Below are 26217 nucleotides of genomic sequence, written 5' to 3'. Positions count from 1 at the left end.
CTTACTTACTGCCCTTCTCTGTCTCACACCTGAAATCCTTTTCTTACGACAAGAAAGGACTTCTGTTCTAGCCATTTCCGGGAACATAAGTACTGTGTTCTAACGGAGGCATCTAAAAAATGAAAAGTTCTAGAATACTCCTAAAAGGAAAAATCGGCTCATGAGGCTTCTTTCTTCTCTTTCTCTCTCTTTTTCTCTTTCTTCTTTCTTTTTTTTTTCTTTTCTTTTCTTTTCTTTTTTTTTTTTTTTTTCACGAGGGGGAAAGCAGGAATCGAGCAAATGGCAAAGCGCAGGTAGAGGTCGTAGCCTAACCTAGCACTCACCTGGCAGCACCTATCCGCCCATCAAGCCATCTGCCGAGACTCGCTGAGCACTGCGGATTTGTGGTCTGTGGAGTCCCTTTACGGGGCTGTTCCTGAGCATCACTGCTCCGCCGCGAGCTGCCCGGTGTAGCTGTCACTAGTACTGTGACCTTCGGGGATATTTCTATTTCCTTCCCAATAATGAGCGGAGTAGGGTAGGAGATAATACTTAAACATGGTACAGTCATCCTTGAGGCTTCCCAAAACGTGTAAACCGACTTCCTACTGGAGGGATGAGGAAGACGCCGCGAGGGGATGAGAGACCAACTCCTCCCGCGGCCCTGCTCCTGAGGGCCGGAACACGTGTCTCCCGGGTGGGGACCTGGGAGCCCGGAACAATAGTCTTCCCTGCGACCCGAGCTGTCACACTGCTGGCAGGACAACGCTCCCGCCTCCTGCTGCGCTGCTTGGTCTAGCCTAGCCACCTCCTGAAACAAAATAAAAGGAGTTTTAGAGTGGCTGTGTACCTCAAAGCATCAACCAAGCAGTATGAGGCAATCATCTCAGTCGCCACAACTTCTTAGCCCAATGGGAGACTACGTCACTTTGCACTAAGTTTACCAAGTCAAGCGGCAGAGCACAATCCTAACAGCCAGGATCCTGTCCAAGGCTCTTGGCACAACCTAGACCCACGTTCCTCGAGACCCCGGGCCCCATCTACCCTCTGCTCGTCAGGGGCCCGGCAACCGGCGCAGACACCGCAGCCGCGACGCACAAGGCGTGTCGGGCGCAGGCCGTGCGCCCCGCCCCTCTCCGCCCTCCGCCAATGGCCTGCGGCGCGGGCACCGGGAGCTTCAGGCCCCGCCCTCCTCTTCTGAGGGCGCACTTAGCGCATGCGCCTAGGAAGCGGGCCGGGTGAGGGGCTCTCTAAGGAGGGGAGGGGGAGACGGATATGGGAGGGAATGGCGCCTACAGCCCCCGTCCCGTTAGGGCGCCCGCGGGAGTGCGCGTTGGGGGTGAAGGCGAGCAGTGGTTGCTTGAGGGGGGCGAGGCCGAAACCCCCACCCCTCTAGGGCACGGTCGCCGAGGCGCCCCTGACCCGACGGTGTTTGTGTGTACCCGCCCAGGGAGACATGGAGAGCTGTCTGGCGGCCGCGGCGCTGAACGGGGTGGACCGACGTTCCCTGCAGCGCTCGGCTAGGCTGGGGCAAGAAGTGCTGGAGCGGGCCAAAAGAAGGGCGGTGGACTGGCATTCGCAGGAGCGTCCCAGAGGCAGCACGGGGGTCCTTTCCTGGGAGGGACCCTACCACGCAGGAAGGCCGCCCGCCGGCCCCCTGTGCCTTCTCCCGGGAGAGGTGAGGGCCCCATGCTGAGGACTCGCCCGCGGCGGCCTGCTGGGGCCCAGGGGCGCACCGTACTGCCCATGGCGGAAGCCGGGAAGTATTGGGACGATGAATGGGAAAGTCTCTTGAAAACTCTTCACAGTTTACAGATTCTTGTTGGGTTGTTGTAGAATACAGTGATCAGCCCTGGTTGGTAAATTAAAAAAAAAAAAAAAAAACCTACCTTGCTTCCTTTGCATACTAGAGGAAAACCAGCCAACCCATTTTAGGTCCTTGATAAAATTGCATGTCTGAAGTGCCTTCCTACTGGCAAACAGAGAGGTCTTTCCAAAAGTAAAAAGGAGGCTATTGCCAAGATGGCTTCATTCTCAGGCAGGGGATCCTACATCTCACCTGTGACTTGCCATTTATTCAAATAGAGAGAAGAAAGGCACCCGACCCTTAGTGCTTCGTTCAGAACGATGGCTGAATTCATGGACTATACTTCAAGCCAGTGTGGGGTAAGTTGGCACGAACCGTAGCCATGCCTCCTGATCACCTGCTGATGGATCCCAGCGTGGATCTTTCTGGAATTTAGGGACAGTCTGGAGACTACCTCTTCCCCTTCCTAGGCAGGTTATAATCAGTGAGGAATTTAAACCAAGTGGTAAATCCAGGTTAGAATTCATCCAAAAAGTATGTACTAAATGCTTAATTGGAATTGTTGGTCATTCAGCCATAAACAAGCCAGGAAAGGCCCTCATTGAGTTTTCAGTCTAGTGGTAAAAAACAGCTAATTTGCCGAATTCTAAAACAAGTTGCATATCCATTTTTGCCTTTAAAAAAAACTTTGAACTAAAGTTAAAAATATTTAGAGTTTTTACAAAATACTTTATTTGAGGAGCGAAGAGAGTGAGTACCTTTTTGCTGGTTCACTCCCCAGACACCTGCAGTGCCTCAGCTGGGGCAGGAGACTAAGCCAGGAACGCAACTCAGGTCTCCCAGCTGGATGGTGGAAACCAGTCAATGGGCATTGCCTCCCAGGTTCCGCATTAGCAAGCAGCCAGAGTCAGGAGCCAGAGCTGGGCATGGAACCTAGGCCCTCAGATATGGGATGACCGGGTCCCAGCCACTCCCCTGTTCTCAGAACTGAGCCTCTCTGTTTTCAAAATGTATTGAAACTGAAACTAAATGTCTGCATTAGCTCTTATCCTCTAATGTTTAAGTGCCTGGCATCCCTAGGAAGACAGTTACATGGAACAGATGCAGTGCCCTGGTCAGGGTTGTGTGGCTTATTGACAGGAGGGGCTCCCCAGGAGTCAGAGCCAGGTTCTTAGTGGCTGCAGTGCCTTAGGCTGGTTATTCTCTCAGCCTTCCTGAAGCATGGGACTAGAATAAGAGGAAGTTGTGCAGAGACCTTCAGGACATGAAGCTACTGATGTGTTTTAGCTTCCTCCTCATAAAATTAAGACTTCTAAGGTTCTTTCACAGTGTAGGTTATAAACTATAGCATGAGAGGTTTGAGTGAAATTTCTGGTACCTTCTATGGTTTCAGTGTGTCCCCCAAAAGTTCATATGTGGAAATCTAATCCCCGCTGTGAGGCACTGAGAGGGTAGCAACTTGACCTGTGGTGTTTAGAGGCAGAGTCTTTGGGAGACTATTAGGATTTGATAAGGTCCGCAGGATTGAGCACCTCGATTGATTTCTGGTGGCTTTATTAGAAGAGACCCACACACGCTCCCTGTCTCTTGCATGGATGCCTTGTACTGCCTCCAGACCTTGCCAGCAAGAAGGTCCTTATCAGAAGTAGGCCCTTGGACGTCCAGAAGGATGAGCTAGCAAAATTTCTTTATAAAGTTGCCCAGCTTCCAATGTTTCTTGTAACAGTGCAAAATGGACAGTTAACATTCATCGAAATGGGTGAACTATGGTTTTAAAGTCCCTCTTCTCAAATCCATACACTTAGATCATCTTTAAGTACTTGAAGGAAATACAGCAGAGTAGTCAACATGCAAGGAAATCACCCGCGAGGAAAGTACCACGTGTCTGCTAGAAATCTCAACATGTTCTGACTCCTCTGGCCTTAGCATTTTGTGAGCCTTCTGTGGTTGTCAGGATGCTAGCCTGTGCAGGAGAACGAAGAATATACCTTGTTTCTCTCCTGCTTTCAGTTTCATGTGTTAAGATCTGAGAAAGACTTAATCTTTCTATATCTTTTATGAAGATGCCTGTGGTTCAGGATAGGATTCTAACTAGTGGGATATGGTTCAGAGAAAATTTGTTATGTTCTTGTTTGTACTGTTAAGTTGTAGAAAAATCTGTAACTTCTTTAAAGTGATTAAAATACTTGGTTCCTGGCTCAGTAAAAGGAATAATATTTGTCTTTGGTTTGAGGTTTAGCATATTGGTGTTCTTCATACTGGTATTCAGTTCAGGTCTCCGTTATGGGATGGAGCTTCAGAGCCCCTTGGCTTTCTAGACATGAAAAATAGTGTTCTGGGGCAGGCATGCGGCTTAGCAGTTAACACGCCACTTGGGATGCCTGCATCTCATATCAGAGTGCCTATGTTTGAGTGCTGGCTCTAGCTCTTGACTCCAGCTCAGATTCTAGGAGGCAGCAGTAATGGCTCAAGTGATTTGTTCTCTGCCCAACCATGTGGGAAAACTGCATGGAGTGTCCAGCTCTAGCTCTAGAGGGCCTTGTAGGATTGAGCCAGTTGATGAGAGATTTCTATCCATCCATCATTCTCAAAAAAGGGGAAGAGGGGCTGGTGTTTGGGCACAGTAGGCTAAGCTACCACTTGACACCAATCAGCAGTCCGTTTTGAAATGCTGGTTTGAGTCCTGTCTGCTCCACTTCTCATTCAGCTTCCTGCTAATGTGCCTGGGAAGGTAGCAGAAGATGGCCCAAGTACTTGGGCCCCTGTTACCCAGGATAGAGGATAGCCCAGGATAGAGTTTCTGGTTTCAGCCTAGCTGAGTCCTGGCTGTTGTGGCCATTTGGGGAGTGAACAAGCAAATGGAAGATCTGTCTCCTTCTGTATTGCTCTTTCAAGTTAAAAAACAACTGCACCGGGTTTTGGGTTTACCTCCACGATTTTGAAGTAGCTGCTAAGTATATCATTAGATCCGTGTCCTGAAGTGTTCAGCTTCTCATTCTTCTGGTCACATGTTTTAACACACTGTCCATAACCACATTCAAAACAAGCAGGCTTGTGATGGCCTCATCATTAGTCATAACCAAGGGCAAATCTAAGGTTAACTTCCAGGAATGGAAGGAAGTAGACAAGAAAAATGTAACTTTTTCAACCCTGTGGATTATCATTCTTAAAACTGGAGACCTGTCCCTCTACTCGCTCATGTGGGAATCATGAGGAAAAGGGTTAGATAGCTCTTAGGTTTATGTTTCATTTCCTGCCGTATTTCTTTTTTTATTTTCATTTATTTGGAACACAGATCTCCGACTTCTACTATTCCACTCCCCAAATGCCTGTAACATTTGAGGCTAGGACAGACCAAAGCCAGGAACTTGAAACTTAATTCAGGTCTTCACGTGGGTGGCAGGAACCCAAGTACTTAAACCATCACCTGCTTCCTTCCAGTTGCACGTCAGTGGGAAGGTAGAATTGGAAACAGCTGGGATTCCAAATCAGGCACTCTGTGATGGGATGCTGACATCTCAAGCAACTGTGCCAAACACCCATCTTTCGTGCTGTAATTTTAAATCTCAAGGAAATGCACTTCTCTCTTCTTTTATCCTTATCTGAGACTTAAACATAAACATGGAACTGTTCATTAAACTTTGTTAGGGAAAGAGATGAAAGTACATGTGCAGCCGGCGCCGCGGCTCACTAGGCTAATCCTCCACCTTGCGGCGCCGGCACACCGGGTTCTAGTCCCGGTCGGGGAGCTGGATTCTGTCCTGGTTGCCCCTCTTCCAGGCCAGCTCTCTGCTGTGGCCAGGGAGGGCAGTGGAGGATGGCCCAGGTGCTTGGGCCCTGCACCCCATGGGAGACCAGGAAAAGCACCTGGCTCCTGCCATCGGATCAGCGCGGTGCGCTGGCCGCAGCGCACCAGCCGCCGCGGCCATTGGAGGGTGAACCAACGGCAAAAAGGAAGACCTTTCTCTCTGTCTCTGTCTCTCACTGTCCACTCTGCCTGTAAAAAAAAAAAAAAAAAAAAAAAAATTGTGCATGTGACACTGGGGCAAAGATGTGCAAGTTACTTCATCCGGCATGGAGGCAGCAGATGGCAGCAAAGTAAGTTAGGCCAAAGGCAGTTTTCTTCCCTGCAGCACTTTCATGGGCTCAGGCTTGCTAGAGGCTTCAGTCGCCTGTCAAGAGGGCAGGTAAGGCTGGGCTTTGTGGCCCAGTGGGCTAAGCCTCTTCTTGGGATCACTGCATGTTGAGTCCCACCTCTGCTTCCAATCCTGCACTCTTGATAATGTGCACCCTGAGAGTCAGCAAGTGGTGGCTCAGGTATTTGGATCCTGACCCTTGGCTGTAGCCTAGCCCAGTCTCCGTTGCAGCCATTTGGAGCAGAGCAGTGGATGGAAGATATTTTCTCCCTCCCTCTCTCTCCCTTCCTCTTCTTTTCCCCCTCCCCTTCTCCTTCCCCCTCCCCCTCCTTCCCTCCCTTTCAAATAAATTTAAAAGGTGGGATAATTTGCCCTTGTGCTCTTGCTTCCCTCCTTAACTACACTTAGCTCCAGTTCCAGACCATCTGTTTACCCCACTTCTTCCACTTCCCTAGAAATATTACTCATCTGTGCCAGAAGAAGGAGGGACCACCCACGTCTGTCGTTATCACAGAGGGAAGTCAATGGTGCACCTGTGTTCGGAAACTGGGAATGGTCAGGTATGTCTCTTCACGTGGCCTGCACAGTGCCCTTGACCTCCCAAGGTGTGAGACCCTGTACTCCAGATCTTCTGCAGGGCTTGGTGTGACCCAGCGTAGCAGGGCCCAACAGAAACAGATCAACTCGCAACCTTAGAGAACTATCACAATGAACATGAGTAGAAGATTTTTCTAAATCTAAGATGGATGCCACTGTAGAATCTTGCAACCCGCAATCCTGAGCCACAGGATTTTTGGGCAGGCTTGACAAAAAAGCTTCAGATAGCCTCTTCTACATCTAGAGATAGAAAAGAGATTTTTATTAATTAAATATATTTTACTGTAAGGTAAATTATAACTTTCATGTCTTCAGTAATTTTTTTAAGATTTATTTATTTATTTGAAAAAAGTTACAGAGAGGCAGAGAGAGATCTTCCATCCACTGGTTCACTCCCCAAATGGCAGCAACAGCCAGAGCTGGGCTGATCTAAAGCCAGGAGACTGGAGCTTTTTCTCGGTCTCCCACATTGCTGCAGAGGCCCAATGATGTGGGCCGTCTTCCGCTGCTTTCTCAGGCATCTTAGCAAGGAGCTGGATCAGAAAGGGAGCAGCCGGGGGCCAGCGCTGTGGTGTGGCCTGAAGTGCTGGCATCCCACATGGGCGCCAGTTTGAGACCCAGCTGCTCTACTTCGATCCAGCTCTCTGCTATGGCCTGGGAAAGCAGTGGAAGATGGCCCAAGTCCACGGGCCCCTGCACCCGCGTGGGAGACCCAGAAGCTCCTGGCTCCTGGCTTTGGATCGGCACAGCTCCAGCTGTTGCGGCCAGTTGGGGAGTGAACCATCAGATGGAAGACCTCTCTCTCTCTCCTCTGCCTCTCCTTTCTCTGTGAATCTGACTTTCAAGTAAATAAATAAATATTAAAAAAAAAGAAGAAGAAGAAAAGAAATGGAGCAGCCAGGACTGCTCATGGGATGCCAACACTGTATAGCTTTACTCGCTATGACACCGCACCAGCCCCATCTTCGGTAATTTTTAAAAAGAAAGTGTAAGATGGGTGTTTTGGTGCAGTGGGTTAAGCTGCCATTTGGCATTCCCATATTGGAGTGCCTGGATCAAGTCCCACCTCTGTGTTGATTCAGCTCCCTGCTAATGTGCCTAGGAGGCAGCAGATGATGGTTCAATCCTGTGTGGGAGATGTAGATAGAGCACTATGCTCCTGGCTTCACCTGGACTTGTCCCAGCTGTTGGTAACATTTTGAGAATGAACCAGCAGTGGGAAGAACTCTGTCTCTGTCACTCTGCCTTTCTAATAAATAAAATTAATAAACAAAAAAATTAAAAGGGCAAGGAGGGGTTTTCTCTTCTAACAAAATACTTTTCCTAAACATAGTAACAATTACAGACTTCTCATTACAAATTTACCTCTTTTTTTTTAAGATTTATTTATTTGAAAAACAGAGTTATAGAGAGGCAGAGAGAGAGAGAGAGAGAGGTCTTCCACCTGCTGGTTCACTCACCGAATGACCACAGCGGCCAGAGCTGGGCCAATCTGAAGCCAGGAGCCAGGAGCTTCTCTGGGTCTCCTACATGGGTGCAGGGCCCAAGCACTTAGGCCATCTTCTGCTGCTTTCCCAGGCCATAGCAGAGAGCTGGATGGGAAGTGGAGCAGCAAGGACTTCAACCAGCGCACATATGGGATGCCAGCATTGCAGGCGGCGGCTTTACTTGCTATGCCACAGCGCTGGACCCCACAAGTTTACTTCTTTGACCTCATGTCATTGCAGGGAAGCCAAAGACTGGTGTTGAACAGGAGCTGGTGATAGTTGAGATAAACTCCCCTGGGTATGCTCAAATATAGCAAAATTAAATCCAGAGTGTAGTCCACAAGATGTTGGAGCAAAGAGGTGGAGGAGGAGTGTGGCGAGTGGGCCAGGGGACATGAGCGAGGACAGAATGGGTACAGAAGTGCCCGTGTTCCTTCCCTGGCCCGGGATGTGAAGAGCCACACCAGAGCATGAGTCCCGAGTTTGCCTCACACTTAAGCAAATGTGCCTGATCTTAAGGGGTTTTATATGGACTGGGCTCAATGCTGTCTCACCCTGTAAAATATAAGTTGGAGCCTCTAAGGGAAATTGGCTTTGACAGCCTGCTCCCTTCTCATACCCCTGCTCCTAGCACAAGGGCAGAGAGGGTTAGGTTTTTCAGAACCTGTGAGGTATTGGTCACTTTTGCACAGTAAGTGTTCCCTATAGTCTAGGAGTCCTGTGTTACAGACTGGAAGTCAAGACTCGGAGAAGTTCATCTGTCCCTTTTAGTAAACAGCAGAGGTAGGATTTACATCCAGATCTGATTCTGGAGCCTATGAAAGAATAAAAGTAATCGGGGCAAACAGCCTGGAAATGTCTCACTAAAAGGAGATGTAATAGCTTAGGTGACAACTTAGAAAAAGTTGACAGAACTGAACATCAGTCAGAAGTCAAAGCTTAGGCACTAATCTGTTTCTGTTGCCTCTGCAGAGAAAAGACAGAGGGGAGGCAGCTGTTGGTCCTGGAGGCTGCCTCCCGGCATCAGAGCATACCCTGGAATCCTCTCAGTCGGTGAGTACAGAACTGCTGGCGTCCTGGACTTCACCATTGCCATGCCATCAGACAGTTGACCTGCTTATCAGAGGCTCTCTTTTGTACTAAATCTATAGTAGTTTGAAGTTGAGATGGTTGACTCAGTGTAAAATTGTTTTCTTGGTATCCTTCCTTCACTAGAAGCTTCAAGGATACTGTTTGTGCCTGAACTCATAGTTGTGGTTAAAAAGAATGTGAAGCATTCCCTCTCAGCTCCTACAGCTCAGCTGGGCTGGCACAGTATCCTGCTGGAATTCCACCATCTGTTCAAACAGCAGGAGGGACCTGACACCCCCACCCCACCCCCCGTCAACAAAGTGAAACGGCTGCCCAAATTCTGGAGCATATACATTTGGTGAGATCAGGTTCCAAAACATTTGAAGGCATTAGTTCCCAGTCTCTACAAATGTTTCTCTGCAAAAACACACAGTGGTGAGTTTTTCATTTTTAGGATAAAGTATTTATTAGGTCATGAACTCAAGGAATTTTTTGGACCTTGGAAGAGCTGACATTCTGTGGAGGGGCTTCAGCATGCTGCTGCAATAAATTCCTTGCTTTTTATTTGTATACAGTTTGTTATGAGCCAGGACTGGGAATAAACTAGGCTTAGTAGTGAGTAAGAATATTCCACTTGTAGTGCAAATAGGAGTCCTTAGCTTGAGATGCTTGCAATGCTGGTTGAGTTTTGGTAATGCTAATCTTCTTGATGTTCCTTCATATTGGAACCACAGACACTTATCCTTTAAAAAAATTTATGTTAAAGGAGTCAGGAAGGGTGGTAGAGACAGAGGTCTCCATCTGCTGATTCTCCCCAGATGGCCGTGATGGCCAGTGCTGGGACAGGCTGAAGCCAGGAGCTTCTTCTGCATTTTCTACATAGGTAGCAGGGGCCCAAACAGTTGGGCCAGCTTCCACTGCTTTTCCCAGGCCATTAGCAGGGAGCTGGTTCGGAAGTGGAACAGCTGGGACACAAACCAGCCCCCATAAGGAATGCTGGCATCTCAGGCGGTGGCTTTACCTGCTATGCCAAATCACCAGCCCCCAGATACCAGTCTTTCCCAGGTGTTTCCTTGTGTGCAGACAAGTGGAACTCCTTGGGTTTTTGTGATTGAGACAACCATATTTTTAAAAATTATTTTTACTTATTTGAAAGGTAGACTGGGACATAGATCTCCTATCTGCTGATTCACCCCAAATATCCACCCAACCGGAGCTGGATCAGGCTGAAACCAGGAGCCCCAAATCAGTCCAGTTCTTCCATGTGGGTGGCTTAGGACCCAAATATATTTTTTTAAAGATTTATTTATTTTTATTTGAAAGTCAGAGTTACACAGAGAAAGGAGAAGTAGAGAGAGAGAGAGGTCTTCCATCCACTGGTTCACTCCCCATTTGGCCACAACAGCTGAAGCTGTGCTGATCCGAAGCCAGGAGTTTCTTCCAGGTCTCCCACACAGGTGCAGAGGCCCAAGGACTTGGCCCATCTTCTATTGCTTTCCCAGGCCACAGCAGGAAGCTGGATTGGAAGTGGAGCAGCCGGGTCTCAAACTGGCACCCATATAGGATGCCAGCGCTTCAGGCCAGGGCGTTAAACCACTGCGCCACAGCGCCAGCCCCTGGACCCAAGTATTTAAGCCATTGCTTGCTACCTCCCAGGGTGCACATTAGCAGGAAGGTAGAATCCAAAGCCGAGCCAAGACTGAAATCCAAGGACTCCATTGTGGGACGTGGGTGTCTCAAGTGGTGTCTTAACTGTTGTACCAAACACCCACCCCAGCCATATTTTCTGAAACTTTTTATTTACATAGTTGATCACCAATAGATAGTTGTGACATTGTCAATTAGGTTTCTATTAGTTAAGTGGTAGTAGACCTCCAATTTTGCTGTAACTTGGCAGGAAAGGATATAACATAAAGCAGCTTGGGAAGCAAATTGGCTTCAAATCTATCTGCAAGATAAGGGGGGTGAAGACATTTCATAAAAATAAAAGTTATCATTTGTTCTTCCTACTGGAACTTGCTGGCCAGTAGTTATCTTTTTTTCCTCTGTGTGTAAGGAAAGAAAAGACAGTTTCGGGCCGGCGCCGTGGCTCAATAGGCTAATCCTCCACCTTGCGGCGCCGGCACACCGGGTTCTAGTCCCGGTTGGGGCGCCGGATTCTGTCCCGGTTGCCCCTCTTCCAGGCCAGCTCTCTGTTATGGCCAGGGAGTGCAGTGGAGGATGGCCCAGGTGCTTGGGCCCTGCACCCCATGGGAGACCAGGAAAAGCACCTGGCTCCTGGCTCCTGCCAGGATCAGCGCGGTGCGCCGGCTGCAGCGGCGGCCATTGGAGGGTGAACCAACGGCAAAGGAAGACCTTTCTCTCTCTGTCTCTCTCTCTCTCACTGTCCACTCTGCCTGTCAAAAAAAAAAAAAAAAAGAAAAGAAAAGACAGTTTCCACCTGTGGCTCCTTTGGAGCAATGAGTAAGCCCAGGGGCACCCCTGCTATCACTCTGGCTGTTTTCTGATCTGTTACTTTTCCCTCAGGGTTTTGGACTGAGACCCATCCCCTGCCTGCACACCTGCTTTGACCCATCTCCCAGCCATGTGTGAAGCCTGTCCTTGGAGGGTGGTTTTAGAGGACGGTTTGTGCTCCGTTCAGTTCTTTTTTTTTTTTTTTTTTTTTTGACAGGCAGAGTAGACAGTGAGAGAGAGAGAGACAGAGAGAAAGGTCTTCCTTTTGCCGTTGGTTCACCCTCCAATGGCCGCCGCGGCCAGCGCGCTGCGGCCGGTGCACCACGCTGATCCGATAGCAGGAGCCAGGAGCCAGGTGCTTTTTCCTGGTCTCCCATGGGGTGCAGGGCCCAAGCACCTGGGCCATCCTCCACTGCACTCCCTGGCCACAGCAGAGGGCTGGCCTGGAAGAGGGGCAACCGGGACAGAATCCGGCGCCCCGACCGGGACTAGAACCCGGTGTGCCGGCGCCGCTAGGCGGAGGATTAGCCTAGTGAGCCGCGGCGCCAGCCTCCGTTCAGTTCTAAACACAAATCTTCCCATTAACTCCAGTTTCCAGTGTTTTACACCACAAGAGAATCAGTCCTCCGAGGCAGGGCTTTGGCCCACTGACTAGCTTGCTGCCTCAGTCACAAAATGGAATCCAGTCATATGTTCTTAGCTTTAAAAGAAATGCTTAATTTTCCTAATCATGGACTTAGTTAAAATATTCTCAGCCACCTTTACTGCTAATCTGTGCTACCAGTTGCTCTGTTTACTTTGAGCCTCAAACAATGACCATTAATCAGCCTTTCTACCTGCCTCATTCATATTCCACCTGGAATGCTGGTTCATAATTCTTCACAGTCCTGTAGCACTTTAGCATTACAGAGCCTTCTCACATGTTTATTTGCGAGGTAGGTATTAGCCTAGTTTAGAAAGAAGGAAATGAGTGTGAGGAAAGGCTGAGACTTCTAAAGGACAGTGCTGTTAGGTGGCCCAGCTGGTCCCTGGAGGCAGGGCTTCCGCCTCCCACGTGAGCGCTTCCCTCTGTTATGCTCTGGCACAGCCAGCCTGGTAGAGGGAGAGATGCATCTGAAACCTAATAGCTTCTTCTCTTTGTAGACTGAGGACATCTCTAAGGACCTCTACATAGAAGTCTACCCAGGGACCTATTCTGTCACTGTGGGCTCAAGTGACTTCACCAAGAAGACTCACGTGGTAGCGGTGGATTCGGGACAAAGTGTGGACTTGGTCTTCCCAGTATGATGGTGACCGTCACTGCCATCACCTCTTTTTAAGTAGCAAGAATAAAGCCATGGTCTGATCCTTGTAGTAGTTAACACATTACTACTGCTTTTAGTGCTGATTGCACAGGGCCAGTCTTCCAGTGAACTGGCCTCTGCTTCTTTTGGTGGCTGCTTTGATATGTACAAGTCCCCATCCTTGTTGATTGAAATAATGTGATGATGCTGTCTCAACAGTTTTTATTGCTTGCTTTCCAAGGAAAGACTAACTATGATAATAAAGGGAGAGATTTGGAAATGAAGAGAATTCATTTGTATTTGCATTTACAGGTACAACACACTGTCACCCACATGTAACTGTAGGCTTCATGAGAAGATGGCAGAGAGGCTGTGGACACATCTGCCCCAAGCAGGCCGACCACACTCTGTCGCAGCCGTGAATGGGGCATCCTCATGCAGAATCGTCAGCTCCCTGTGGCAGAGCGCCCTGGGATGGGGCTGCCATACTCCCATGCCCCTCATGACAGATGCCTTCTGGCCGCTCGTCTGCAGGGAAGTCTTCACGGGGTGCAGCTGCTGCACTTGTAGCCTGTGCTCTTCCTCCTCCTGTGGAGAGCATCCCTGTCAGCCACTGTCTGTAGTGCCTCCTCAAGTATTTACCATCATTATTTTTATTCCTGTAAGAGAAAAATCTCAAGGATCAAAAGTCACTGATTTGGGGGCCAGCACTGTGGCACAGCAGGTTAAGCTGCCACTTGTGGTGCTGTATCAGAGCGCTGGTTCTAGTCCTGGCTGTTCCACTTCCAACTCTCCCTGCTAATGCACCTGGGAAAGCAGCAGGTGATGGCTCAAGTGCTTGAGCCCCTGCACCCATGTGGGAGATCCAGATGGAGTTCCTGGCTCCTGGTTTTGCCCTGTCCCAGTCCTAGCAGTTGCAGCCATTTAGAGAATAAACCAGTGAGTGAAATCTGTCTGTCTCTTACTCTCTGTTGCTCTGCATTTCAAATAAATTTTTAAGTCACTTTTTTTTAAAAGATGTATTCACTTCTTTGAGGGCAGAGTTAAAGAGGGCCTCCATCCACTGATTCATTCCCCAAATGGCCACAACAGCCAGAGCTGGGCTGATCTGAAGTCAGCTTCTTCCCGGTCTCCCACACAGGTGCAGCTGCCCAAGCACTTGGGCCATCTTCCACTGCTTTCCCAGTCCATAAGCAGAGAGCTGGATGAGAAGAGGAGCAGTCAGGACACGAACCAGCACCCATATGGGATGCCAGTGCCTCAGGCAGAGGCCTAACCTAGTACACCACAGTTCTGGCCCCAAGTCACTGGCTTTAAAAGTCATTGATGTGTCCCAAACTTCCTTAAGCCACCATACTAACAGTATGATTGCCTCTGACAGTTTAGTTCATCTAATGTAGTTAAGTGTTGCCTTGGTAGATATGCTAGTATTTTATGTGTTGAAAATGGCAGTCTATGTACAGCTGTAATAGCATTCCTGGTTTGGAATAGACTTATAGATACAGGGTCTGGTAAAGCAAGCCTGTGCCCAACACCATAGGGCAGAAAGTCATGGAAATGGAGAGCCTTCTCCCCTCCCCCACCCCTGAAGCCTATGGTGAACCTGAGGATTCTCGAAGCTTCTGAAGTCATGTGCAAAATTCTGAGTATGTCCTGTTTTCCAGGAAAAGGACTGTGGATTTTACCGTTCTCAAAGTGGGTGTGGCCCAGAAGTTCTAAGAGCCACGAGAGGAGTCAAGGAGCCCCTTCCCAGCCATCCTGCTTTACCTAGATCCTCCGAGCTTTGTCTAGGGCGAGTTCTTGTCCCTGTGATATGTTCCTGTACTCGGCCTTCGGCGTCCAGCTTCCTCCGGCAGGGTCTGTGGTAGCTTCACATTGCTGGCTCTCAGGGCCAGCTCCGTGGCAGTCCCCATTACTGCAGTTGGCACTTTCTCCTGCTTAGTGTCCTTCTCTTCCTTTCGGATGGTGCAAGATCTTGTTCCTAAACCCAAAATCCGTTAGTTATGTTGAATACGCCATCATTTTGATAGGATTATTATTTGAGAAGCAGAGAGGAAAAGTTCCCATTCACTCCCTGAAATGCCTACAATGGCCCTAGGCCCCTGGGCTGAAGCTAGGAGCTGGGAACTCGATCCAGGTCTCCCATATGGGTAGCAGTGATTTAGTTACCTGAGCTGTTACAACTGCCTCCCAGTCTCATCAGCAGAAAGTTGGAGGAGCCAGGAATCAAACCCACATACTAAAATACGGGATGGGGGGCATCTTTTAATTAATTTGAAAGAGTTATGCAGAGAGAGAAGTAGAGAGAGAGAGAGCTTCCATCTGCTGGATCACTCCCCAGTTGGCCACAACAGCCGGAGCTACACTGATCCAAAGCCAAAAGCCAGGAGCTTCTTCCAGGTCTCCCACATGGGTGCAGGGGCCCAAGGACTTGGGCCATCTTCTACTGCTTTCCCAGGCTATAGCAGAGAGCTGGATCGGAGGTGGAGCAGCTGGGACTTGAAATGGTGTCCATATGGGATGCCAGTATTGCAGGCAGTGGCTTTACTCGCTACACCACAGCGCCAACCCCAATGGGACGTGGGCATCTTAAGCAGTAAGCAAAACACCCACCCCAGAACTAATCTTGATGGCAAGTCACGTATCAGGGATCACCAGATCTCAAGCATCTGTAAGCTCCTAGTATTGTTTTGTATTTTTAAAGAGAAATAATATTTGTTAATCATTTCTGGCCATTGTGCTTTAGAGTAAGGGGTATTATCAGATACCCAGATTTCGAGTTGGGGAGCAACAGTTATCAGCTTTTTCAAAGAGCTCTGGGGAGGGGGCGGTGTTGTGGAGTAGTGGGTAAAGCTGCTGCCTATGACACCAGCATCCCATATGGGCGCTGGTTCATGTCCTGGCTGCTCCACTTCCCATTCAGCTCCCTTCTAATAGCCTGGGGAAAAAAGGGGAGGAGACCCTTTCAGTCCTTGGGCCCCTGCCACTGACATGGGAGACCCGGAAGCAGCTCCTAGTTCCTGGCTTCAGCCTGGCCCAGCAGTGGCTGTTGTGTCTGGGGAGTGAACCAGCTGATGGAAGATATCTGTCTCTCCCTCTCTCTGATTGACTTTCAAATAAATATTTAAAAAAGAAAAATGGAAAAATGCCAGTGGGGGAAGCAAAGATGGGTTATTGCCTCCCGTTGCGGAAGCTTCTCCTTTACTGACAGTATCAGAACTGATAATGCTGATCACAGGGAAAGCTGGGGGCTGGTGTTGTGGTGCAGCAGGTGAAGTCACCGATTGTGATGCTGGCATCCTATCCTGGAGTACCAATTTTCTCAGATACCGTGCTCCAGTTCACCTCCCTGCTAATGGCCTGGGGAGGCAGCAGCAGATGGCCCAAATGCTTGCACCCCTGCTCCCTCTGTGGGAGACGAGAATGGAGTTCCAGGTTCCTGGCTTCAGCCTGGCCCAGACCTGGCTGTGGCAGCCATTTGGGTAGTGAACCATTGCATGGTATATTCTTCCTGCCTTTCAAATAAAATCTTAAAAGGAAAAGAAAAGATAATAAGCTGGTGGGAAAATAAGCTTTAAGAAATTCAATTAGACGAAATAAAAATCCTAGGAGATGGGAACAGTCTAAAAAGACAACTTTTAAGACTACACGTTGAATCCTGTTCCAGTCAAGCTGAGGAGGAGAGCATTATGACTGCTGGCCATCAGCATCCCAGTCTCCCTAGGATTGTTAGGATCATTGGCCTCTCACTGTAACCGAAGGGAATGAAAGTGGAGGAGATTTCATAAGAGGCCAAGCGCAGGACTGACTATCAAAGCATCAGTGCTTGACAGGACTCCTATCAAATACATCTAGCACTGATTAACAGACATATTTAGGAGAGGCTGGCAGCACATTTCCCTAAAGGGAAACAGGCCGGAGGGGAGCAAAGGCAAACTCCGGTGTTTGCCCTTGTGTTCAGCCCTGAGCCACACGTGCCTCTGTGTGCTTCATCTTCACTAGGTAGCTGTGGCTGGCAGTACCGCACCTACCCTTGGGGCAAGACCGGCATCTTCCTGGCGTGAGCAGTCCTTCAGCTACCGAGCAATAGGGCAGTGGCTTCAAACTAGGTCCCACAGTGGATCCCAGTGTGGCCGGTGCCTGGAGGCCATTCAGCCTTCCAGCATACCTTCCCAGCACAGAGAGCAGAGCCATGTGAAGGGCGTGGCATAGACACACACACACTTAGGACAGGTGTGAGGCAGATCAATGAGATGCTGCTCCCAGCCCTCCATACTTTTCAGCTCCTGGCAGAGAAATTTGGGGAAGTCTGAAGACTGCCGAGGGGAACTTAACACTGCTTCCCCTCCTAGTAGTGAGGAGTGAGCAGCACAGGGGCTGGCGTTGTGGTAGAGCCACCGTCTGCAACACCAGCATCCATACAGGAGTTGGTTTGAGTCCCTGCTGCTCCACTTCCGATCCAACGCCCTCTTAATGGCCTGGGAAAACCAGCAGAGGATGGCCCAGGTGCTTGGGCCCCTGCACCCACGGAAGAAGCTCCTGGCTTTGGCCTGGCCCAGCTCTGGCCATTGTGGCCATGTGGGGAGTGAACCAACAGATGGAAGAACTCTTGTCTCTGATTCTCCCTCTAACTCTAAATAAATAAATAAATAAATAAATAAATAAATAAATAAATAAATAAATAAATAAATGGCAGCATTAGACAGTGTCCTGGTTCTTGTCACTCCAACTAAGGGGCCAGTGGGACAGCAGGGCCTGGCAGGCCTTGTTGAATGACCAGTTCCTGTGCTGCTCAGAGCACTGACCTGGGGGCATTTTGACTGTTCATCTAGAGAAAAACCAGTGCTTCCAGGGGAAAAGGGGAGGAGCAAAAACAGACAATGGCAGTGCCTTGTTGGTAGAGATTAGCAAAGAAAGAGACAAATAGTAAGTAGGAGTGCACACCTCAGCACAGAGATCAGTGCCTCCTCCTCTCACTGGCCTGCGAGTCAGCAAAAACCTGCCACTTCCCTTTCTCAGGGTCTCCCATGTGTCGCAGTCCCAACAGAAAGCACCCTCTCCCACGAGACACAGGAGGGAAGGGACGACCCACGCTTTCGGTGTACCTGGCTTCCCGGGCCGCGGCTCGGGTCCGTTTCTCCTCCAGTACCTCCACTCGGGCTGCCCAAGGGCAGCCTGCTTCCGAGACTTCTCGAGGAAGACGGGTTCTGTGTGGACTGCGCGGTTCACCGTCAGGGTCTGGGGAAGGCCCCTGTCCAGATCAGTGTCCAGATCTTCCTCTTCAGTGGAGGAGGAGGAGGAAGAGGAGGAGGAAGAGACAGCCACCGGGGCCTGCACTGCTGCCGCCTTCTCCGTGGAACCCTCCAGGGGCAAAAGCTGGCCTGTGGACTTCAGCTCGGACTCAGCAAGCTCTCTACCTGAGACCTTGGAGGTCCTGGTTACGGGCCACCAGGTGGGGCCACCCAAGGGGGAGCAGCAGAGGCAGCCCTGGCACAGCAGAGGGCAGCAGGCGCGGGGGTGGCAGGGAGGGCACAGGAACTGCGTGCCCGCAGGAAGCCCGCTGGTGATGCATCCGGCGACCGGCCCCAGCAGAGAGCAGCATGGGGCCCAGAGGAGGGGCCGGAGGTGCTCTCTGGGGACAGGCTTGTGCAGCCTCTCCACAGCCTTCCTCCAGACAGCTGGGGGCACCCACCGGACCCCACCTTGAGGCACCTTAGCTGTCAGGCCATTCCAGAAATGAACAGTGATTTCTTCTTCCTCTGATGCTAAGGAAAAGAAAAGGGGTAAGGCTTATGGTGGGGTAAGGTGGTCCTATCCCCAAGAGAAAGCCTCCGCCACCGCTCTGCTCTGTCTCCCAGCTTCTCACAGGCACCTGTCCACGGGGGAGCCTACTGGGAGCATCTCCCCACCCACGCCCCTTCCCCTCTCTCCCCGGAGACTTGCACAAGCCCACCTGCCTCCTGGGCCAGATGACCTGGAGGGGCCCATCCCCCACCTCAAACCAACATGTGCTCAGTGAAAGCCCCCTCCTGTCCTCTCGGGTTCCCAGTGGCCCCTGCTCCCCTCAGCAGAGGACCATTAGTTTCTGGAGGACTCACTCCTGAGACCTGGTGAGACCCCAGGATAATGCACCCCACTGTGATTTAGGCCACTGACCTAGTAGTGAAGACCACTTTCCCTGATTTAAAAAATAAAAAGTCTGCAAGATAGGATTTGTGTATCTGCGGCTGCCCCAGGATGAAGCAACAAGTTAAGGGGGTGAGGATCATTTCCTTAAAGCTGCTGAAGAGACCCCCTTTGCTCTCTGGCCTGATCGCCAGCCTGGCTCCTCCTGGGGACTGAGTGGTCGGGGCAGCTTCCCTCACCTCTCATGCAGTCAGTCATCTCCAAGCCCAGCAAAACAGTGCCAGGGCCGTAGCGCTGTCGGTCTGGCTCCCAGGGTGCCAGCACCTTGTCCCCAGTTCTCAGCGAGTAGTCCACGGATCGTGGGAGCTGAATGACATCTTCCTCCGAGACCACACTCAGCTGTGGGGCGGGCAGCTTTGGGCCTGTGACAAGGGGAACTTCAAATTCCACAAGCAGAGTCCCCTGCTGCTCCAGCTATGGGAAAGAAAACACTCACGGTGATACAATGAGGCATCGATGGTACATCATGGGGGGGCGGGTGTTGTGGCACAGTGGGTTGAGTTGCCACTTGGGATGCCTACATCCCCTATCAGAATGCCAGTTGGAGCCTGGGCTGCTCCACTTTTTTTTTTTTTTTTTTAATTTATTTATTTAGTTGAAAGAGTTACACAGAGAGAGAGGAGAGGCAGAGAGAGGTCTTCCATCTGCTGATTCACTCCCCAGTTGGCCACAATGGCCAGTGCTGTGCTGTTCTGAACCCAGGATCCAGGAGCTTCTTCTGGGTCTCCCATGTGGGTACTGGGATCCAAGGACTTGAGCCATCTTCTACTGCTTTCCCAGGCCATAGCAGAGAGCTGGATCAGAAGAGGAGCAGCCAGGACTCGAACCGGCGCCCATATGGGATTCCAGCACTGTAGGCAGAGGCTTTACTCACTATGCTACAGCCTGGCCCCTGCTCCACTTCTGATCCTGCTTCCTGTTAATTTGCCTGAAAGGCAGCTGATGATGGCCTGAATATTTGAATTCCTCCATCCACACAGACCCTGAGGAATGGCTGGCTCCTGGCTTCAGCCTGATCTAGTCCTGGTTGTTACAAGCATTTGGGGGAGTAAATCAGCAGAGAGATCTCCAGGGTCCAGAGCAGATAGAATCAGCAGATAGAAGATCTATGCCACAGCATTGGCCCCCCAGGTCCACTTTTGAGCTTCCTGCTAATGTGCACCCTGGGAGAGAGCCATGTGATGGTTCAAGTCCTTGGGTTCCTGCCACCCATGTGGGAGACCTGGAGTTCCCAACTCCAGGGTTCAGCCTGACCCAACTGTGGCTGTTACAAGCACTGGGTAGTGAACCAACAGATGGAAGAGCAGTCTCTCAAAAGAAAAAGAAAAAAAAAAAAAGAACTGGGATCATTTAGTTCCCTACAAGTCCCCAGAAAGAGGCCGTTTGAAAGAAGGGACAGGACCAGTGCTGCTGACAGCAGAGAGATGGACTGTGGGACTGCTGATCTTCATTCTGTTTCTTCTCACCCTGGGCAACTCTTTTTATCACTTCCTTTCCCTTTCCATCCTCTGCCTTTTCCTGTTTTTCTTTCCTCCTACTCAATTTTTTGGCTTGCAATTCCCAGGAGTAACCTGGCTCCTCGGAATCTTTCCCCAGTGCACTCTCTCCCCCCGACACTGCTAAGTTTTGTTCCTATGTCAGAGACCAACAAGGTTTGGCTGATTATTCATCCAGGGGGCCCACAAAGGGCAAAGTGATGGAGATGGGGCAGGCCTGAAGAAAGCTACAGTCAAGCAAAGGAATAGCATAAAAGCAGTAGAGGTACTTAAGCTGGTTTGAGTATAGAAACTATTGGAGCAAAACTCTTTTTTAAATTTTTATTTATTTGAAAGGTGCAGAGAGAGAAGGGGGGAAGGAAGGGAGGAAGGGAGGAAGGGAGGGAGGAAGGGAGGGAGGGAGGGAGGGAGGGAGGGAGGGAGGGAGGGAGGGAGGGAGGGAGGGAGATGGAGAGATCTTTCATTTGCTGGTTCACTCCCCAAATGCCTGCAACAGCCATGAGCCTGGAACTCCATCTGGGTCTCCCACATGGGTGGCAGAGACCCAAGTACTTGAACCATCACCTGCTGTCTCCCGGGATCAAATTATCAAGAAGCTGGATCAGAAGTGGAGTTTGGTTTCTTGGATAGGGAAACCTAATTCTCAAAAAAATATGAATGACAGAATTTCTGTTTAAAAATCAGTCGACCAGTGCTGTGGCATAGTAGGCTAAGCTTCTGCCTGCCGCCCCAGCATCCCATATGGGCACTGGTTCGTGTCCCAGCTGCTCCTCTTCTGATGCAGCTCTCTGCTTATAGCCTGAAAAAGCAGTGGAAGATGGACCAAGTGCTTGGGCCCCAGTACCCACATGGGAGAGCTGGAAGCTCCTGGTTCCAGGCTTCAGATCGGCCCAAGTGCTGGCCGTATGGCCACTTGGGGAGTGAACCAGTGGATGGAAGAGCTTTCTCTCTGTCTCTCCCTCTGTCTGTAATTCTGCCTCATAAATAAATAAAATCTTTAAAAAAAATCATTGTCATTGAATGGAAATTCTATCATTAATACTTTTTGAGAATTCCCATTAGCCTTTCCTCCATGAATCCACACAAGTCTACACAGCTATAACAAACTTAACACTCACAGATACTACAAGTTCGCTTCTACAGCCCGGCCATTGAAGGTCTGTGCCCATCCAAGAAACCAAACCACTGGACACACATAATTAAGGCACATCAGGTAAGACAGGGCCACCTACGGAGCGCGACAGGGAGATACTGGGAGTCAGGGACTTGCCTCTGGAGCAGCCTTTATCTGAGCCCAGTAATAGAAACCATCTGGTTCCCTCCTCGCCAAGACCCGGGTATCAGCAGCATCTCCAGCTCTTCCCAGCCAGCCCGACCCCTGCCATGCTGGGTCAGCAATGTGGATACACGAGTGATAGGAGGCACACCTGGAAGAAAGCAAAGGAAATTAGAGGGTGGGAACCTGCAAGCCCCAAAAGCATGAAGCTCAGAGCCAGCACTGTGGCCCAGTGGTTAAGCTTCTGCCTAGGGTGCCTGCTTCCCATATGAGCACCGGGTCCCAGCTGCTCTGCTTCCAGTTCAGCTCCCTGCTAATGCACCTGGGAAGGCAGTGGAAGATGGCCCAAGTGACTGGGCCCGCCTGCCACCCATGTGGGAGACTCAGATGGAGCCCAGTCTCCTGGTTTCAGCCTGGACCAGCCCTGGCCATTGTGGCCTTTTGGGGAGTGAACCAGCAGACAGTAGATCCATCTCTCTCACTCCCTCTCTAACTCTGCCTTTACATGACTAAAATAAATCTTTAAGGAAAAAAAACAAACCATGAAGATCTACATCTCAGTCAGATCTGAGGAGCACCGCGGTGTATGTAGGACACACGGGGTATGTGGGACAGAAATCCAGAGAGAAGGTAGCAATCCGTGACTGTGCTAAGATGAGGTCAACTTTTAATAGGCAGGAGGTGAGGACAATAAAGGGGTCTTTGTCTGTGAATGGGGAATTGTTGCAAGCTAGCTGAAATGCAATTAGCCCGGATATAAACAAGTTAACTAATGCTTGTTCTGGGACAACAGTCCCTGAGAGAGTACCGGGGAGGTAGATGTGAAGGTGTGTGTGATTCCGGGACAGGGCGTGGAAGCTGGGATGGCAGCTGATGGAGCAAACTCGGTGCTGTGGCGGCGGAGGGGATGAGGAAGTGCCGGAGGAGGAGCTGCCCAGAGAAGCCGACTGCTGGGCCCGTGGGACAGAAAAGGAGAAGCCGGTTCTGGGAAGTTTTGTGGGCAGGGCCAGCTGCTGAGTCAGGGTCTGGGTTTACTTTGTGGGCAAGGCTGGGAACAAGGCTGCTTAACTCTGGCCTGGAACGGGTGGGTCCTCACAGGTGAATCAGGACAGGAGTGACTCAAGACGGCCCGGCCGCCATGTCCACGCCCTGGGCAGCGGAGCTGAGCGGCACAGGCTCAAGTCCCTGCGAGGCCCACACTTTGGGTCTGTGGAGGCGGCTCCTTTGCTCTCTTAACAGTCACAGCTGACTGGGCTGCTGCTCAGTAAACTCCCGGACAGGTGAGGCTTGCTGAGGGCGCCCGAGGGCCCTGGAGGGCCTACTTTAGTTGTTGGTTGCAGGAGCTCTGATTTCTCCTGTGGGACCACAGCAAGTTTCAGAGTTGATGGAAAAGGAGCTAGAAATGTTGTAACTCGGTAGCATTGTGGTGAAGTGGGTAACATCGCTGTGTGAGCCACCGCCATCCCACAGGGGCGCCAGTTTGAATCCCGGCTGCTCCACTTCTGATCCAGCTCCCTGCTAATGTGCCTGGATAAGCAGCAGAAGACGGCCCAAGTGCTTGGGTCCCTGCATCCACGTGCAAGACGTGGACGAAGCTCCTAGTTTCTGGTTTTGGATCGGCCCAGCTCGGGCCGTTGTGGCCAATTTGGGGGGTGAACCAGTGGATGGAAAACCTCTCTCACACTCGCTTTGTAACTCTGCCTTTCAAATAAATAACCTTGAAGAAGAAGAAAGTTGTAACTGCTCACCCCTGTCCTCTCACGCATGCCAGCTGCGATATTCCCGGTAGAACAAACCAGGTCAACCTGGGTGTCACCAGGAGTTTTTTTTTTTTTTTTTTTTAAAGATTTATTTACTTGAAAGTCAGAGTTACACAGAGAGAGGAGAGGCAGAGAGAAGAGAGGAGAGAGAGAGAGAGAGAGGTCTTCTATCCGATGGTTCACTCCCCAGATGGCCGCAATGGCCAGAGCTGTGCCAATCCAAAGCCAGGAGCCAGGAGCTTCTTCTGGGTCTCCAGGGTGGGTGCAGGGGCCCAAGGACTTGGGCCATCTTCTACTGCTTTCCCAGGCCATAGCAGAGAGCTGGATCGGAAGTGGAGCAGCTGGAACTAGAACTGGTGTCCATATGGCCAGGGCATTAACCCACTGCACCACAGCACCAGCCCCAGGAGTAGTTTAGGCTGGAGTAAAATACTCACAGCCCATACACATAATAAGCCAGACATAACAAGCCCTCGCAGCCCTCCCAGGAAAAAATTTCTTTCCCTGCTGCCGGCAGGAACACAGGACAAAGCAAAGGGTTTGCTTCCCGCTGGAGGCAGAGACAGTACCTTGAGAGGGGGTTGTGCCTGCTGAGCCAGGGCGCTCGGAGAGCCCAGGGGCAGGCCAAGGCGAGATCCCAGGGTGGTGCAGCACAGTCCCAGCCGGGGGCCTTCAGGGCTGTGGCCACACTGCAGTATTTGGGTAAAGGCGCCCCTGGCCCGGCGGAGTCCATGGCGTTTGAAGAAACACCTGAGAACAAGCCCTGCGGTTACCTGAGCTGCCATCCACAGCGCCTCAGAGGGCGCCCAGGTGGGGCGGGCGGCACCCCCCCACACAGACACACCAAGCTTCTCCTCTCAATCACCTGCCCTGGGAAGCCCAGCTCAGGAAGGGGCCCGGGGCCGGCTCTGTTACACAGGAGCAGCTGCAGATCCTTCTCGGCCCACCCGGCCGCTGATCCACTCAGCCCCTGCGCTTGGGCTCAGGCCAGAATGCACCTGGCATAAACGTGGCTCAAGCTGTTTTCCCTCCTTCTTGTCCTTAGCCGCAGCGACTCCTGCCATTAAGACAGCTCTTCCCAACCCGGGTCACCTACAGGACTGGGTGTGGCCCCAGCAGAGCTGGCCTCAGGGCCAGGGCCTCCCTCCGCAGACCTGGGCAGCTGACCCCTAGGAGCCCAAGGGCAAACTCGGCTGCCCCAGCCCACCAGAGCCCTCTCAGGGTCCGTTACTGCCCAAGTCTACAAAACTGACCCCACGGGGACTCACCCACAGCCTCAAACTCCTGGCCTCCCCCTGAGTCTCAGGCCCCTGCTGACCGTTGGGGCCCTGGGCCTCAGCTCAACTGACTCCACGCAGCCAAGCAGGTTGCCATGGATGCGAGGGCAGCCCGGAACGCTGAGGCGGGCCCAGCGAGGGCACTGGGCATGTGCGGAGGAGCAGGGGGGGAGGGGCCGTTCTTCACCTTTGTCTTTGAGGGGAGGGAAGGGAGGGGAAGGGAAGAGGAAGGTCCACGCAGCTTCAATCCCCAGGAGCTCAGGTGGCTCACATTGGGGAGCCAAGGATCTCAGAGCAGTCCTGACCCCTCCAGAAACTCGGGTTGTTGATTTGTTTTCACCCTGAGCAAACGCGAGGCTGGGATGCGGGGAGCCGCTGGCTGGTTTGGGGACTCTAAGAACTTGTCTGGAGCTGAAAGCAAAATATGGCAAGGTGAGGACATGTTCGTAACGGGCCTCCACGGAGGAGCACAGGTGTGGTGATGCTGGGTGGCGCTGGCGCGAGTGTGTATGGATCCCGGTGACCAAGGGAACGCAAGTCCCGCTTCTGTACAGGGCAAGGCTGGCGTTCTGAGGCATCTGAGAGTCTCTGCTCGCTGGTGCTGCGCCGGACATGGACATTACGCTCCGTAAGAAGACCATGAAGAGCGGCAGACACAGCCGTGGGATGTGTCTCCCCGGCTCCCTTTCCTCTTCCGCGCGTTTCCGTTTGCGGATCCCTGAGGATGAAGCGGCTGCGTGTTGCCCACCTGCAGGGCTGCATGTGTGGCCGTCAGCACCTTCCGCACCCTGGCCGCAGGGGCTGCTTAGCTTGAACACGTTGCTGAGCCTCTGCAATCGGGGTGCATCTCAAGATGCTTGTTGGGAACCCCGAGATCAGAGTCCCTTTTCTCTTTGTAATAAGTTCCCAGAGCTCCTGGCTGCCTTTTTGGGGCACCATAGCTATTCCCAGAGAGAAGACAGACCTAAAGAAAACAGGTTCTGGGGGACGGCATTGAGTCCTGCCTGTTGATGTGTGCTCCATTAACGTTTAGAACAACCATAGCCCCGGACCGTATGTCTAAAGGCTGAGTAAGAGCACACAAAGCTAGAGAATCAGACCATGGAAGTCTCTCGGGCAGTGAGCAAAGGGTTCCTCAGTGTAATGGAGAAAAGGGAAATGTTCCAGGTTATTCAGGAAGAGAGAAGGAAGCATTTGCAAGACCATCATACTCTTTTTGGGGGAGTCCAGAGAAAATCGAGACGTGGATTTTTGAGCCGGGGACAGGCTATAGGGAACTCTGAAAATCCAGCAGATGGATTTAACAACAGTAGGCAGAAGGGGATCTCCAGGTGGTTTGAGTGACGAAGTGGCATGGAATGCTTGAAGAAAGAACAGTGGAGTGAGGGAAAGCTGAGTGAGAACAGAG

The 26217-nt window shown here is 51.1% G+C and overlaps 2 protein-coding genes across 8 annotated transcripts; one reads left to right on the top strand and one right to left on the bottom strand.

Moving 5' to 3' along the window:
• The first annotated feature begins 1085 nt into the window (after positions 1-1085).
• On the top strand, positions 1086-13094 carry AKIP1 (A-kinase interacting protein 1). Of its 4 annotated transcripts, none has more exons than XM_008265857.4 (7): positions 1086-1217; positions 1430-1657; positions 2065-2145; positions 5920-5973; positions 6378-6482; positions 8979-9059; positions 12675-13094. In XM_008265857.4, the coding sequence occupies exons 2-7, from the start codon at positions 1436-1438 to the stop codon at positions 12816-12818; spliced, it is 687 nt and encodes a 228-aa protein (XP_008264079.3). In that variant the 5' UTR covers positions 1086-1217; positions 1430-1435; the 3' UTR covers positions 12819-13094. The 4 variants fall into 4 exon arrangements, with proteins under 4 accessions (XP_008264079.3, XP_069929901.1, XP_051680427.2 ...); XM_051824467.2 differs by lacking the exon at positions 1086-1217 and adding an exon at positions 1237-1324; XM_070073800.1 differs by lacking the exon at positions 5920-5973 and having other exon boundaries at positions 1088-1217.
• On the bottom strand, positions 6737-24949 carry C1H11orf16 (chromosome 1 C11orf16 homolog). 4 transcript variants are annotated; one of them, XM_070073784.1, is made up of 7 exons: positions 24801-24949; positions 24102-24282; positions 21767-21923; positions 19180-19414; positions 17920-18579; positions 14582-14795; positions 6737-6759 (listed from the first exon to the last, which is right to left on the bottom strand). In XM_070073784.1, exons 2-6 carry the CDS (start codon positions 24263-24265, stop codon positions 14602-14604), a joined length of 1410 nt encoding a protein of 469 aa, XP_069929885.1. In that variant the 5' UTR covers positions 24266-24282; positions 24801-24949; the 3' UTR covers positions 6737-6759; positions 14582-14601. The 4 variants fall into 4 exon arrangements, with proteins under 4 accessions (XP_069929885.1, XP_008264037.3, XP_008264046.3 ...); XM_008265815.4 differs by lacking the exon at positions 6737-6759 and adding an exon at positions 13087-13473; XM_008265824.4 differs by lacking the exon at positions 6737-6759 and adding an exon at positions 13087-13402.
• Positions 24950-26217: the final 1268 nt, after the last annotated feature.

Source organism: Oryctolagus cuniculus, chromosome 1, assembly GCF_964237555.1.
Source record: "Oryctolagus cuniculus chromosome 1, mOryCun1.1, whole genome shotgun sequence".
Lineage (NCBI taxonomy): Eukaryota > Metazoa > Chordata > Mammalia > Lagomorpha > Leporidae > Oryctolagus > Oryctolagus cuniculus.
This window is presented reverse-complemented; position numbering and strand designations above follow the sequence as displayed.